Source organism: Psammomys obesus, unplaced genomic scaffold, assembly GCF_907164565.1.
Source record: "Psammomys obesus unplaced genomic scaffold, mPsaObe1.curated_primary_1811, whole genome shotgun sequence".
Taxonomy (NCBI): Eukaryota; Metazoa; Chordata; class Mammalia; order Rodentia; family Muridae; genus Psammomys; species Psammomys obesus.
The window spans coordinates 8,438,045-8,454,163 of record NW_026596134.1 but is presented as its reverse complement, the minus strand read 5'-3'; the positions used below and the strand labels follow the sequence as shown (position 1 = coordinate 8,454,163).

At 45.0% G+C, this 16,119-nt stretch overlaps 1 protein-coding gene and 1 pseudogene across 5 annotated transcripts in view; both read left to right on the top strand.

The window, feature by feature from the left end:
- Positions 1–15,867, top strand: part of LOC129666089 (interferon alpha-inducible protein 27, mitochondrial-like) — a 16,325-nt gene extending 458 nt beyond the window's left edge. The window contains exons 1-6 of one of the 5 annotated variants that reach the window (XM_055593113.1): positions 10,792–10,893; positions 11,368–11,519; positions 12,043–12,174; positions 14,190–14,219; positions 15,095–15,256; positions 15,613–15,867. In XM_055593113.1, the coding sequence (XP_055449088.1) occupies positions 11,402–11,519; positions 12,043–12,174; positions 14,190–14,219; positions 15,095–15,256; positions 15,613–15,698 (528 nt within the window). In that variant the 5' untranslated portion in view covers positions 10,792–10,893; positions 11,368–11,401 and the 3' untranslated portion in view covers positions 15,699–15,867. Of the gene's footprint in view, positions 1–10,791; positions 11,040–11,367; positions 11,520–12,042; positions 12,175–14,189; positions 14,220–15,094; positions 15,257–15,612 lie in introns of those variants that run through there. The other 4 variants (XM_055593114.1, XM_055593115.1, XM_055593112.1 and 1 more) reach the window with 4 other exon arrangements.
- On the top strand, positions 642–2,463 carry LOC129666070 (cytosolic 5'-nucleotidase 3A-like; annotated as a pseudogene).
- Positions 15,868–16,119: the final 252 nt, after the last annotated feature.

The window sequence follows — 16,119 nt, the reverse complement described above, 5'->3', positions numbered from 1 at the left end:
TGAAAGACTCTGGCTAGAGCCTCTCTAGACGGGGAGACCCCACTTCCCAAGAATCAGCGAGACCAGCCTTCGGATGCAAGCCGCAAGAGGTTTATTTCGATACACGGGTACCCGGGGCGACAAAGCCTTTCGGAAGACCTGCGCGCCCCTCGGTTGGGGTGACGGGTTTTTATAGGGTTAGGGAGCAAGAAGCACATTTACAGAAGCGAGAAGCATAGTTACGGGGATCTGATTGGGGGATTTGAACAAAGCCATAGTTAGGTTACGTATTTGGAGCAGGGAAGGCGGGAAAGCAGATGTGGGCTAAGTCACGTAGCCGGTTTAGAGAAGGCGGGAAAGACTCCCGGCTCTTATCTTAGGTGTCCCGATTGTTTCAGGCGCCCAACCGCAGATACCTTGTGGTTGGACACCTGTCCTGCCCTGCCTCTGACCCTGTATTGCTTGTAAAATAGTGTTGCCAGCATTATGCTAGGGCTTTTTATTTTTCCATTAGGATACATAGAAATAAGAAAACAGAATAAGGGGACCTCCTTGCTTTTCCCCTGCGCGGGGCGGAGCTCTGGGCCCCTGGGCTCATACCCGCAGGTCTTGGGCTTCCGCATCTGGAGCACGCATGGCTGTGGCACTAGTGGTCACTTTGGAGGAGGGCGTGGTGCTGGCCCAGTACATATTCACCTTGAAGAGATAGATGGGCTGCAAGACCAAGATCTTTGGGATGATGGCAGAATTTCAGAAAAGCTCAGTTCTTATGACGAGCCTGAAACTAACAGACTCCGTTTTGTCACTGGCCTCCATCTTACGTGACCTAAAACTTAACACAGCTTCAGAAAAACGTGTTTATAATTGTAGAAACCCACAACATTTCTGAGAATGACCACAAAATGAGCCAACCCGGAAACCAGCCGACCAGAAAACGACAAAACAAAGGTCAAAACGACCTTTGCCCTTGTGGTTACTAAAACAATTGTATGTTGCCATTATGGTTACCAAAATAGTTATTCCAGATGTATACAGCTTGCCTTTAACCAATCACTATGTAATAAGCTTGCTCTTGCAAAATGTCACCCATTCACGTAACTGCCAAGTCTAGAAGCTCCTTCCCCTTGCTAAAAACCCTATAAAAGCTAGCCTCTAACTGCTGTGACAGTTCATGCTGGGAGCCCAAGCTTAAGCCCAAATAAAGGTTCTTTGTTTTTGCATACAATTTCTGACTTCTGGTGTCTTTTGGGGTCTTGTGACCTTGGCAAAACACGTATCAAGAACCCCAGAAGAGTAGAAATTATCTGTGTTCTCATTAAAGGAGGAGCTGCCAAACTTCAGATAATAACAGACCTTGATATGACATTAAGCAGGTTTTCCTACAATGGGAAAAGATGCCCAACATGTCATAATATCATTGACAACTGTCAGCTTGTTACAGATGAATGAGAGAGAAAGTTGATGTAGTTAAAGGGGCAGTATCACCCTATTGAAGTTGATCCAGCTCTCACTGGAAGAGGAGTTCCCTTACATGTTTGAGTGGTATACTAAATCATACGGTTTGCTTATTGAACAAGGCATACCGAAAGCCAAACCTAAACAGATTGTGGCAGATTCAGATGTCTTGCACAAGGAAGGAGGATATGGGAATTTCTTTGGCAAACAAATTCTTTGGTACAACATCATAGTATCCCTGTGTTCCTATTTTTGGCTGGTATTGGTATTGTGCGTAAATTGGGCAGTGGTGGCACATGCCTTTAATCCCAGCACTTGGGAGGCAGAGGCAGGTAGATTTCTGTGAGTTCAGGCCAGCCTGGTCTACAAAGTGAATCCAGGTCAGCCAAGGCTACACAGAGAAACCCTGTCTCGAAAAGCCAAAAACAAACAAACAAAAAACAAGCAAAACAAATCATAAAACAAAACAAAAAACCCCAATACATGCATTTTGGGCTGGAGAGGTTAAGAGCAGTGGTTTCTCTTTCAAAGATCCTGAGTTCAACTCCAAGAAACCATATGGTGGCTCATAACCATCTATAATGAGACCAGGTGCCCTCTTCTGAATACATAATAAATAAAGAAATAAATTTTTAAAAAGTTATCCATCAGTCTGGAGTCCATCATTCAAACACCAAAGCAGTGTCTAACTTCATGGATTTTGGTGAAAATGGAGTACTGAAAGGACTCAAAGGAGAACTGATTCATGTATTCAATGAACATAATGGTGCCTTGAAAAATACAAATTATTTCTGCCAACTGAAAGACAACAGCAACACCATTCTGCTGGGAGATTCCCAAGGAGACCTAAGGACTGCAGATGGTGTAGCCAACATTGACCACATTCTGAAAACTGGTTATCTGAATGACGGAGTAGAAGAGCTTTTAGAGGAATCTGTGGACTCTTGTGATACTGTTTCAGTAAAAGAAGAATCATTGGCAGTTGTCGGCCTACACTTTACAGAAGACATTATAAACATGACTTTGTGAGAAAACTTCTTCCACAGGTGAAGAACCTGTCCATCTTGAGGAAAGACTCTTATTTATAACACATCCTTGTTCTAGGCATTTTCTCCTTTCCCTAACTGAGTGATCTTCAGAGGGTTGAACCTATTAACTGCAGCCCCCTTTTCCTGCTTCCATCATTATACTCACCAGATTTCTTTTAAGCAACTAAAAAAATGGTCTTAAGGCCAAAATTGGAAAAATGACTCCCTTTTCCAAAGTGAATTTTGTAGTTTGGTGTTCTGCAGTTTCCGGGCCATTTTCCCAGGTGTGTAGAAGCTCAGAGGTTACTCTAGGTGAATAGTGTTTCTGATTTTAACCACGGCTAGCTTTGTTATTTGGGTGGAGTGTAATAATACCATCTCCTGAAATTGCGTTTTATTTGGTTATCTTGTCTAGAAAAATATTTGCCAGAAAGTGTGGCACTTTGTAACTGAAAAGCTGTTGGTGTCCACATCACTAACATTACAAGTATTCTGTGTGAAACACTGAAAATAAACCTGAAATTGAAAGCTTTAAAGAAAGAAAAAGAAGAAAAGAAGACAGAATAGGAACTGGGCAGTAATGGCACATGCCTTTAGTCCCAGTATTGGGGAGACAGAGGCAGGAGGATTTCTGAGTTCGAGACCAGCTCTTGTCTACAGAGCAAGTTCCAGATGAAACCCTTCCTTGAAAGAACCAAAAAAAAAAAAAAAAAAACAAGGGAAACAGAACAGGATCTGAGACAGCAAAACTAGCACTGAACTGCTGACTGCTTTGTAAAACTGCTTAGCCTTCCTTTTTTTAAAAAGTTCATAATCTTTTCCTTGGGAAGTGACCATCATCAATATCCACTTAGACAGTAATTTCTGTTTGTTAATGATATGAATGTCCTGACAAGAAATCTTAAAATCTCAGCATCTGTAAAACTTGCTTAAGTCCAGAAAAAAAATCTCCTTTGGGGCAGGATGAAAAGAACACTCTAAATTGGTCACAAGATTAATGACAATGCCTAACCCTCTATAAACCAAAAGTTAATTGTGATCTAGCCTGGACATTTTAAAGCAATAGCTAAAGGCTACAGCTGCATACTAGATAAAAAGTTTTTCTTTTATATCTCAGTGCTGAGAATTTCTCTCTGGGGAAGACTGAAGTCCCCAGTCTCAAACAATAAAGCAGAGAAACTAGTTCCCATAGTATATATTGTGACCCTTTGCATAAGGCCATCAAAATTGGAAAGGATAGTAGGCCAAAAACCTGTCTTTCAGCTCATCTTTATATAGATGTTAGGATATATAGATGTTAGGTCTCAAATCAGGACAAGCAGCTGTGGTGTTCATTTAATGCATCAAAGGAGACCTGGCTGCCAGGTTTTCCCTGCATCCCTCAGTCCTTACTGATTATAGGGTTACAGGGTATGGCTAGAATACCCTGCCCTCTACCCTGACCTCTCCAGCTCAGGGGCTGGGCTGCCCTTTTCCATATAATCCAGCCATTTTGGTTACCTGGTCTCTTTTGGCTACTCTCTTGTCTAGTCTTGGCCCAGGCTGCCCCTCTTGGTGGGTGGCTCCTCTCCATTCTCCCTCCTCCAGCCCCTTCTCACATGGTCTAGGTCAGTCTGGTCATGTTCACTCTAGACTCTCCCAGATATCCCTGCTTCTAGTTATGCTCTCCCTTTTATCAACAGTAAATCTCCACCACACCTAGGAGCGGTCATGTCCTTTTAATTTCTTTCTTTCTTTCTTTCTTTCTTTCTTTCTTTCTTTCTTTCTTTCTTTCTTCATTCATCTGGTTTGGAAACTAAGGACCAATTGTGTCCTTTCATTTTTATTTCTTTTTCTTTTCTTTTTTCCTTCATTCAAAAGGGAGAGGAAATAAAAGCAATCAGTCCTTCCAAAATTTAGGTCTGTCCCTCTAGCCAGGTAGCCAGCCTGGTCTCTGAAATTCTGCTTTTCCCTCATTGTCTAACCTCCATGTTGCAGGGGAGAATTCCCAAACACCAAGGCCATGAAGCTGACATTCCTGATAAGCCACAAGTTGGATTGCATCTAGATTGAAGGTTGACTCAGAACAAACAACCTGCTGGTGGTGTGTATACGCGCAGGTTCGGTTTCCAGGACCTACATAGCAACTCATAGCCATCCATAACTCCAGTCCGGAAGATCTGATGTTCTCTTCTGGTCTCTGTGGGCATTGCAACAGTGTGGTGCATACATACGTGCAGCCAGAATAGCCATACAACATGAAAGAGAGAGGACGAAAGAAATGCACATTTGAAAGGGGTTAATCAAGAAATAAAGAATTCAAAAGCTCAATAGCAAAAGGATAAGTTTACCAAATGGGCAATAAACCTAAATAAGCATTTCTCAAAAGGTACAAGAAAAAGAAATGATCAAAGCACCACTACTCGTTAAGGTAACATAAAATAAAGCCATAGGTAGACATGGCTTCCCTTCAGTAAGAAGGCTGGCCAGTGCTGACAGACACAAGTGTTGGCAAGGAGGCTGTTGGGAAAGGGAAGGAAGCCTGGCACACTGTTGTGGGAATGTAAGTTAGTTCAGCCATTGTGGAAGTTCCTGAAGAATTAGAACTAGAACAAACAAACATCTGCTCAAAAATTTCATGACATCCAAGGCAAGTGAAGTCCGTCAGAGACACCCACATTCCTACAAGTATCAACACTGCACGACAGCCAAGAAATGTAAACAACCATCAGAAAGGCAGAAAAAAAAAGGATTTGGAATGTTTTCCCGTAAAGAAATAACTGTTTGAGGTGGTAGGCGTATATACCCAGTGTAAACATTACACGGTCTACATAAGATCGCCACAATGCTTGGTATAGTATAGATGTGTATAGTTTGGGCTTGATGTGCCCACTAAAATAAGTTCAGTTTTTTGCATTTTTTTTATTTTATGTGCATTGATGTTTTTGCCTGAATGTATGTCCCTGTGAGGATGTCGAGTCCCCTGAACTGGAGTTCCAGACAATTGTGAGCCACCTTGTGGGTGCCGGGAATTGAACCTGGGTGCTCTGGAAGAACAGCCAGTGCTCTTAACCTCTGAGTCATCTCTCCAGACAATTTTTTGCATTTTTTATGTGTATTTGTGTGGGTATGTAGGTGGGTACACATGTGTATGTGCTTACGGAGGCCTGAGGTTGACAGGTCTCTCCCGTGATTACTTTTTATTCAATTCTTTGTGGCAGGGTTTCTCAATTAACCCTGGGGCTGGCTGGTACAGGCTAGCATAGTTAGTTAGCTTTCTCTGAGATCCCCTGTCTCCCTCTCAGGGCTGGAATTAGAGGTGGGCTACATACCCACAGAGTACTTTCATAGGTTCTGTGGATCTGAATTCTAGGTCCATTATGCTTGTACAGAAAGCACTTTATCCACTGATTTCTCTGCTCAGTCTCATAGATTTAAAGTTTCAAAAAGAAAGGCTATTTACGGAATTGGTGACAGGTGCATTGGCACACACCTGTAACCCTAGCACTGGGAAGGTAAAGGCAGAAGGAACCTTGACCATAGACTAAGTTCCAGGCCAACCTGTGCTACCCTAGACCCTTTCTCACAAAGACAAAAACAAAACTAAAAATACCCCAAACCCGAAACAACAACCAAAGTGGAAGTTTTGGTAAAGGATAACCAAATTCAAGCTGTTTAGAGTGACAGAAACTAGCCATGGGAGGTTTACAGCAGAAGTCAAAGTGTGGTGGGAATTTTGGTTTCTTTAAAAACCTAGTTGTGTTATGTGAATGTGTTTTTGCTTTAATCCCAGGTGTGGGATATGGGGCTGCTTTAGATTGTCCACAACAGCTGATAGCTATGATTTACCTCGTGCTCTTGGAGTGGTGTGATTTTTACCAGCTACAGATAGTTTACAGATAGTTTTGAATTCTGGGGACTCTTGAGTGGGTATAAATTCAAGAGCCCTGAGAGGGTTTCTGGTGGCTGTTGCTCCCTATGCTGCTGCTGTTTGTCATGTAGTTGTGAGTAAAGACACAAGAAGAAGAAATTGGATATTGCCCATAGGGACTCAACGCCCCTAACCATCAGGAAATAATCTAAAAAGGTGTAAGCCCCTTTTCCCCTCTAACTTTCTTTCTTTCCTACCTAGTGTTGGGGGAGGGGATTAGGGTGGAATAAGGTTGGAAAGGTGGTAGATGTAAGAACTCAGTAATATAGCCAAAATAATAATAATAATAATAATAATAATAATAATAATAATAATTACACCTACAGCAGAGAATGATTTTTACCAAAGTCTTCAACTTATTTTGAAATGTCTTTAAATTGAACATAGCAAAGCACATGGCCCCTTTGGGCTCTCTGTGCTCACAGCCCCTGGCAGACGGTGTTGTCTGTTCCCTACAGCTTGATTAGATATGGAAAACCCCAAATCTATCAGAAAAAAACCTCAGCTTCAACCAGAAGGAGCACTTTTAAAAGAGTCTTTTAATTTTTTAATTTATTTTTATTTTATGTGTGAGTGCCCCACGTGTATGCCTTGTTTCCAAAGAAAGCCAGAAGATGGCATCTGTCAGTACTGGGAATTGAACCTGAGTCCTCTAGAAGAGTAGCCAGTGATCCAAACTGCTAAATCATCTCTGGGACCTTTTTAAAGACTCAATGAAAACCTTTGAGACACTTAGCATCCTTCATTGTTCAAGTGTTCTGTGTTTCAGCATATTCTGGAAACAGCATCTGCAAGAAAACTATAGGGGTCAAGAAGAGTGGGCCCTGCCACTTTAATATTTTGTATTAGAAAAACACATGTGAAGCCAGGCATGGTGGTACATGACTTTAATCCCAGCACTCAAGAGGCAGAAGCAGGTAGATCTCTGAGTTTGAAGTCAGAGATCTGTAGGTCTGCAGAGAGGGAGAGAGTTCCAGGGTAGCAAGGCCTACACAGAGAAACCCAGTCTCAAAAAAACCAAAACAAAAATCAAAAAAGAAAAACATTTGTGCTCAAAATTGTAAGAGGCAAACTGTATGCATATGTTACTATTAGTTAGACATGTATACACTGTTAATGTTTTATTTGTCTTGTGTTTACCTCTCCTAGCCCTGATGGCCCCTGAGGAGTACAAAGCTGACACTACTAGACACTAATGAACTCTTAGCATTTTAAAGTCTGAGCTCAGACATCCATGGAATGGGGCAAGACTACAAGGGATAATGAGAGAGACACAAACATTGGACATCACAAGTCTCAGACTGTGGCTGGCCATCTGACCAGAGAGGCCAAGACTGAACCCCAAAGTAACTGACTGCCTTGTGCTATCCCCTCCTGAACCACAAACACTCTTTCCCACCTCCCCATCCCTGTAAAACTACACTGGCTGCTGCTGGCTGGAGATAAGATGTGAGAGGTGTAAGACAGAAAGGTGTGTATGTGTACTTGTCCACACACACACAAGCTCATGCATGTGTGCATGTGAGCAATGAGGGTAACGTCTTCCTTGTTGGGCAGGGTCTCACTTAACATAGAGCTCATTAGTTTGGCTAACCAGCTTACTCTGGGGACCCGTGATGGATGCCTCCAGAGTGTTGGGACTGCAGCAAGAGGCTGCCACACCTGCCTGGTTTTATGTGAGTTTAGGGTTCCAACTCCAGTGCTTATACTTGCACTGCTAGCTCTTTAACCACTGGGGCAACTCCCCAGCCCCAGGTTTTTGCTGTTATATATTTGATTTTGTTAAAAAAAAAAAATGTTAACCTGCTAGAGGCTGGAGAGATGGCTCAGCAGTTAAGAGTACTGGCTTGTTAAGGTTATTTTTACAAAGCTGTGTCTTTCAGTTTCTCTGTTAACCCAGCTGTCACACAAATAGTTGGGACTCTTTTATGTTTGTTTAATAATAAGCTTCAGAACACAATAACTGAGCAGTTATTACTCTATTCTTAACCCTCTAAGCCAATTTGGCTTCCTCTCAGCGTACATGCCAGCCACACTTGCAGTTTGTAGCTTTCCTGATCCAGTTCCTTCTCCTAATGTCCCCAGATCCCTTCCTATGGCTGAATCCCCTACTTCCTCCTCTAACTCTTCCTCCCCTGCCTGGCAGGAAGTCCAGCCCTATTCTCTCTCTTGCTCAGCAATTGGCTGTAAACTGCTTTATTGGCATATCAGGGGACAACTGGAGAGCAGTGTTTACACAACATTGAGACAGGAGTTGGTCAGAACGAGGACTGCAGCCAGATGAGGGTACCGAAATCAGCATTTGAATTACACAGTAACCTTATGCCTACAGTGTGCTGTGTAGCCTGTGATCTTTTTTCTGAGTGTATGTGTGCCAGCAAAGGCCAGTAGAGGGCATTGGATCTGCTGGAGCTGGAGTTACAGGAGGTTGTGACCCTCCCCCCAACACACTTGACCCCCTCATATGGGTGCCAGGAACCAGACTGGTCCTCTGAAAGAAAGAGTGTGTGCTATTAACCACTGGGCCATGTCATCAGCCCATGATTTTTTAAAAGTCATTATTCCTTGGTTTTCTAGCAGCTTGTAAGCCAATGTAATGTGTCATAGTCAGAGTTCTATTGCTGTGAAGAGACACCATGACCACCACAACTCATGTAAAGAAAACCATTTCACTGGGGCTGGCTTTTAGTTCAGAGGTTTAATCCATTATCATCATTGCAGGAAACATGGCAGGATGCAGGCAGGCATGGTCCTGGAGAAGGAGCTGAGAGTTCTACAACCACATTGCAAGCAGGAGGAAGAGAGTGAACACTGGGTCTGGAGCAAAGAAAGCTACAAAGTGCAAGTGTGGCTGGGATGTAAGCTGGGAGGAAAGCAGATTAACGTAGAGGGTTAAGAATAGAGTAATAACTGCTCAGTTATTGTGTTCTGAAGCTTACTATTAAAACAAATATAAAAGAGTCCCAATTATTTGTGTGACAGCTGGGTTAAGAGAGAAACTGAGAGAGACACAGCTTTGTAAAAATAACTTTAACAAGCCAGCACTTTTAACTGCTGAGCCATCTCTCCAGCCTCTAGCAGGTTAACCTGTTTTTTTTTTTTTTTTTGTTTTTTTTTTTTTTTTTTTTAATCTAATCCACAAGAACAAAAACTTGGGGCTGGGGAGTTCCTCAGTGGTTAAAGAGCTAGCAGTGCAAGTGTAAACACTGGAGTTGTTAGAACAATAATATGCCTTCCCTGTGAGAATTCACTACACACCCTTGAGAATAGAAAAGAAAAGGTGGGCTGGAGAGTTGGCTCAGTGGTTAAGAGCACTTCCTGTTGCATAGGACCCACTCCCATGCTCGCCACTTCCTCTGGCACCGAGCACAAATGTGGTGCACAGATAGACATCCAGACCAAACACTCTAAAAACAAACACTCTAAAAAAATAAAATAACAGCAATATCGACAATAGGCTCTGGTTAATGTACAAAGAGACACCGGGCACAAATAGAAGGTGTTACTAACTTATTTACACTGAAGGCTTAGCATTCTGTCATCCTTGAGTCTCTCTCCGTCCCAGCTCCAGGGTACACTTTGAACAATGTAAACAGAGACAAGAGACTGAAAGTGGGCCAGCTTGAGCAGCTGGGAGATTTATGCAGCAAATATAGTGCCAGAATTCCTTTTTAATTACATCAGTGTTGTTCTTTTTGAATGTCTGCTACCCAGGTTATCTTGCCCACCTGTAGAATTAAGCCTTTCCTGCTCAGAGTTCAGGGGACCTCAGGGCAGATCAGGTTGTAACCTTTCCATGTTCCCTCCCCCAGCTACTTACAAGCCTGTCCTTTGATGTGTGGATGAAACTAATGACTCACTTGAGTCAGGGTTGTCTCCCGTTGTTATGGTAATGAGCCTAATTGGGAATCAGTCTTGGTGAACAATAGCAGAAACTTTCTCAGCAACCCTAAACTATTCAGCAATAACTCAGCAATTATAGTACAGATTTTTCTTCTTTTTTTTTTTTGAGAGTGTATAACAAACCTGGTTATACACTGCTTACCTTCCCGTCATATTGGAGGGTGTGCTCCTTTAACACTTTGTGCAACTCAATATTTCTTAAGCAAGGTTATTAGTAAATCTTAATAGCATCAATTTTATTACTTCAAATTTCTCTCACATCACTGTCATTGGTGGGGAAAAAAACTCTGGCAAAGATACACTATTTTACAATACATTGCAAGCACAGCAACATTGGAGCCCTCAGTCATAGAATAATAAAGACATTGTTTCCAACTCAGAACTGACCAGGAATGATCTGGGAAAATGAAACCTATCTAATTGGCTGCTTTTCCTGGAGAGAGGAGAGGAAAATGAAACCTACCCCATTGGTTCCCTTCCTTCACTGGGTGTGTCTTCAACCAGAGTGGATTTTTCAGGCCAGGAAGAGCAGGAAACCTCTATTTCCAGAGTCTTCAGGAAATCTTCACTGAGCAAGGCCAGGAAAGAAACAGCTCCTTCTTGACAGCCTAGCCTTAGGTGGTGAAGGTCCTCAGAGGCTGAGGGGAGGGCAGTAGACAGTCCCTCTCTGGCTCTCCTTTACTTCTCATAAAGGCACCCATCATCAAAGCTGTGTGCCTAGAAGGGAGGGACCGGGGTCCCCACTTGTCTCCCTAGGCTACAGGGTAGGTGAAGTGAGCTGTAAATGTTCGGAGAATCAGTCAGAATCTGCCATTATTGTAAGCAGCTGTACCTGGCTGGCTTAGAGCCTAATAATATCTTTACCATGGAGCTGCCAGCCCTGGAGGAAATCACTCATTCTGTCTAAAATGGCTCCCCATTCCCCAACAGGGACAGGATCTTACACCCCAAGCCTGGGGCCAGGCCTACTGCTGCCACCAACTGAACAGCCTCTCTGTTCATCATGGAGCCCCTCAGAGTTTTCAGGTTGGTTGGTGGAAATCTACCTCTAGGTCCGCAGTCGCCTCATCAAAGCTCCACTTCTTTTCACAGGTTTGGTTCGTGTTTGGAACCTTTACTGGGCTTCATGGCATTGTCCGGAACTGGCACACTGGTTGCTTCCCTTGTCTCCAAGATGACAGCTTCAGCGGCCATGGTCAAAGCTGGAGGGGCAGCGTCTAGCACCATTCTAGCTGGCTCACAGGGTGAGTGTCCATGGAAGGGTCAAGAGTGGGCAGCACCCTGACCTCAAAGCTGCCTATTGTCACAAGGCCATGGTCCTGGGTTCTGAGTCTCTAAAAACTCAGACCTATGTGTTTCATAAGGTCCTCCTTGAGATCTCTGTCCCCTGGGGTCTGATTCATTCTTTGGATTCACCACCAATTTCCAGCCTTCGGTGTCAATGTGTGTGTGTGTGTGTGTGTGTGTGTGTTTCTGAAGAGAAGTTTTTATCATTTGCATGGCTCTTAGTTCTCAATGGGTAACAGTGGTTCATCCCATTGCATTTTTCACACTAAGACTGAGGCTCTTATGAATCCACCAGTGTCCCTAGAAAGAACCCAGAAGACCTAGACTACCAAATCTGCACCCAATCTTCTGGGAAGCTATGTTCTTTTCCATCTGTCTTCTAGAGCAAACATGCTCAGGGGTTTCTCTAGCCCCTGCAGAAGGCATTTGATGGGGGATGGGTTTCTGACCCCTCCCTGACCTGTGACTTTCTCCCACCAGGGCTCAACCTGTTATCCCAGACTGTCCTGGGCTCTGGAGCACCTGCACTTGGATCTGCCCTGGGAGCACTGAAGACTGGCACCTTTTTCTCGGGGTGCTCTGCCTCTGTCTTGGCTCTTGGTCCCACTGGAGGTAACTGGCCCTGCAAAGCACACACTCCTCCTTGGGCCCCAGTTCTGCATGGAGAACTCTGACAAAGCTGTATCTTTAATTCCTTCTGTTGGTCTGGAATGCAGATGGTTAGGCAATCCAGAAGAGGATAACCTAAGATTGTTAGGATTTTATTTAGTAGAATCTTGTTGCATGCATTCACATCTTAAGTGCTAGCCTGTTACATTGGCAAGTTTCTTGACTTATTCTAATGGCCTTAGAGGAAGGTAACATTGTCTCTCTCCCTTTTTTGGAGATGGGTTTCACTCTGTAACCCAGGCTAGCTCAGAGGGCAATATGTATGCAGCCCAAGATGATTGACCTTAAGCTTGTGACAGTCTTTCTGCCAGATTCCTGGGTGCTGGAATTATTGGCATGAGTCACCATGCCTGTCAGTATTATTCCTTATTTGCCAGTGGAGACGGTTATGTGGAGGCCCTGGGCAGGAAGGATCGTAGGGCTTTTCTTTCTGCCAGGGACAGTAAATAGAAAGAAATTCAGAGCTGTGCAAACAACAGGGGTGTGGGAATGGTGATGCAAAGAGGCGAGGGCTGAAGTTCTAACCACGCCCAAAAGCTTAGGCTATTCCTGTGGCCATCAGTTGAGCCCAGTGTGCTGGCAATCACACAGTTAAGACCCCTTTTGGGGAGAGGGCCTTCCTGTCTCATGACCCAGGTACAACAAGTAGCTAGACAGCCTGACAACCTACTCCCCTGCTTGCCAGTTCAAGTGAGCAGCAAATGCCTTCCAACGACATTCTCGAATCTCTGGGTCCACATCCCCTCCAGAAAGCCCCTCTGACCACCCATCACCTGACTGGTGCAAGTCTAGCTTTCATTCCCCAACCTTTCACCCCCAGGCCAGTGGAAAACTAACTAAGTTCTCCAGGTTACCTTTGTACTCTTGGCCCTGCTAGCTTCAGAGTTTTCAATCCTGCCCCGATGGCCACAGCAGATCAGATCCTACATGCTGCCTGTGGGCTCACAGTGCTGGGAACAGAGCTCAGTATGGTAGGCTCCATGTCTAAAGGAAGGAGTTCTGTTCAGGAGAATCTGGGAAGGCTTCCTGGAGGAGTGAACCATGATGTGGAGCCTCAGGTCATCTAAGCATGCCGCTCAAGTAGCATTCAGATAACACGTTTGTGTCACGGGTGCTTGACCTGGCTGCCAGCAGACCCCACCACAAAGCACCTCTCTTCACCTGCAGACTTACTGCCTCCTGTGGGGTGCCAAAGAGAGTGTCTGATAGTCTGCACTGGCAAACCCTGACCCTACTTCAAACCAATCAGTAGCCCTGTCCTGAGGGGAAGAACCCATCGTGGTAGCTATTGTGGTCTGAATGAGAATGGAACCCAAAGGTTTGTGTATTTGAATGTCTAGGCCCTAGTTGGTGGAAGTGTTTTGGGAAGGATTAGGAGGTGTGGCCTTGTTGTCTCCGGGGGTGGGCTTCGAAGTTTCAAAAGCATCATGACTGCCTACCTGCTGCCATGCCCCCTGCCACAATGGTGGCTTGTCCCGATGTCAGTCAGGCCGGGAGCCCTCAATTCCAGTGCCATTACTCTGTGTTCACTGAGAGAGGCTACACACATTGTTTCTGCCTATACCCAGCTAGTAGTTCTAAGTAAGCTAAGGACTGGTGTTCTGTTTTTCTTTTTTCATGGAAGCCAGGGCAGTCACTGTACTACCAGCCTGTGTCCCCAGTTTCTGCTTTTTGCTTTGTTTTGTTTTATTTTGTTTTGTTTGAACCAAACCTGATTTTGGGTCAGGGGAAGATAAGAAAAGTAACTTCAGACTTCCTTCCCCACATCAGGCAACCAGCAAGCAGGCAGATAAAGGAAGAACAAAACAAGATCCAGAGGCAAGCTGCCAGGACCTGCTCAGGGTCCTCTTTCTTAGGGCAGGGCAGACAGGGATCATTCCTCCATGTGAGCTGGGTGGGGTAGGGAGATATGGCAATCCTCACACAGGATTTTTTTTTTTTTTTTTTTTCCTTTTCAGTCAAGGCTGCTGTTGCTCTGCTTGGGGGAGGTAAGTTTCTTCAGGGTGTATGTCCACAAGTCCACTCCTACTCCTGCCTGTAAGCAGGGAGCCAGGAAACAGCCCATCTCATTCCAGTAGGTTTCCGTAGAGGCGGTGGGGCCAAGATGGAGACGGGATAAAAGAAGTGGCTAGAAAGAAGGAACTAGAAACAAGGAAGGAGTGTAGTGTAGACACACGAGAGGCCACATCTTCAGCAGGTACCACCACCTCCTTTGAGAGTGGTCACTCGTGGCCTGTATTTAAACTCCTCTGAGCTCCTAATTATTTCCTTGAAAAAAATGGACCCTGGAGCCCAATTAGCATTTTCCACAGGGGTGGGGCAAGCACAGAGTGGGATGTGCTGGGCAGACCGTGTGTGGGCACCACCAGCTTGGTGGCTTTTGACATGCTCACTGGAGACAGAGCAGGGCTCTGGGATGCCTCCTCCATCCACTCTAGTTGGGCTCTACTTTTATCCATCTCCAGGGCAAGCTGTGCCCCTGTGTAAGTAAACACTTACTTTGGGCCATCCCAGCGTTAGACCAAGAGAGACACCAAGGCCCCAGCATGCAACTTTCCTGAAAGGTGTTGCTGGCAGTTAAAGCCAGCCCAGCTCCATCTTCAATGACAAACACTCTCTTCCTATGCTCCTTCAGTCTTGCCTCCTGGCTCTCTAGCTCAGAGCCTGCCTCCTGTCTCACCTTCCATCTTTGTTCTCTAGGCTTCTCCTGAGAGAGGAGTTGCAGGGCAAAGGAAAAGCCCTGGTCCAGTCTGCACCACTAATTTTCTCCTCCAGACCTCAGAAAGTCTTCCAGGCACGATCCAGTGTGTTTGGGAGGGTCTCTTTTTCCCAAGCTCACCTGATGCAGCTCCTCTTCCCACAGCCATGACTGTAGCTGCTGTGCCTCCCCTGCTGAGTGCTGTGGGCTTCACTTCCTCAGGAATTGCAGCCTCCTCTCTGGCAGCTAAGATTATGTCCTTGTCAGCTATTGCTAACGGGGGCGGAGTCCCGGCTGGTGGCCTGGTGGCCATTCTTCAGTCAGCAGGTAAATGTTGTGTCAGGAGGCTGAGAGGGAAGGCAAGATACAGGCCAGGTTCTCACTTTCTGCTTTACCTTTTTTCTGGGTTTTACCAGAGGAGGTAGAGGAGGGGAGGATGGCAGGCCAGTTTACCTGGAGTTCAAACTTCTACCTCAGGTCTAGCTTTCTTTCCTGCAGAGGGGATCGTCATCCAGCTGGATTCTACCCTAGAGTTTGTGCATGGAGTTTTGCCTGCAAAAGTTTGGGAAAAGGGGGGATGGTGTGGGGATCCTGTGCCTCAGACCATCTTGAATGACCCTGGTAACTATGACTCTCCCACAGTTTCATCTCGTCTCATATTTCATCCTTTGTTTCTTTCCCAGGAGCTGTTGGACTCACCATGTCATCTAAAGTCCTTGTGGGCTCTGCAGGATCTGCCTTTGTGGCCAGGGTGATGGGGCATCTGTGAGAATTCCTGCCCCTCTTTCCCCAGAGAAGCGGACATGGAAACAGGTGGCACAGCCCAACTTGGCCAACCCAGAGAAGAAGGGTTAGCCCTAGGGGAACAGTCTGTCAACACGGAATGCCTAAGGGAAATAAGAAAGAAATAAATAAAAACCAAGTTGTTGCCAGTTTGATTGTTGCCTTCCTGTGTGCTGTTTGCATGGTAAAGGTTGGCCAGGGACCTGACCTCTCTACTACTGGGGCTTAGGGTGGGTTTGGCTCAACTTTTTTGTTTATTTGTTTTGCAACTTATTGATTGATTGATTGATTGATTACAATTTATTCCCTTTGTATTCCCGATGTCGCCCTCTCCCTTGTCTCTTCCTAGTCCCATCCACTCTCTCCCTTCTCCCCCATGCCCTTTCCCTACTCCGCTGATAGAGGAG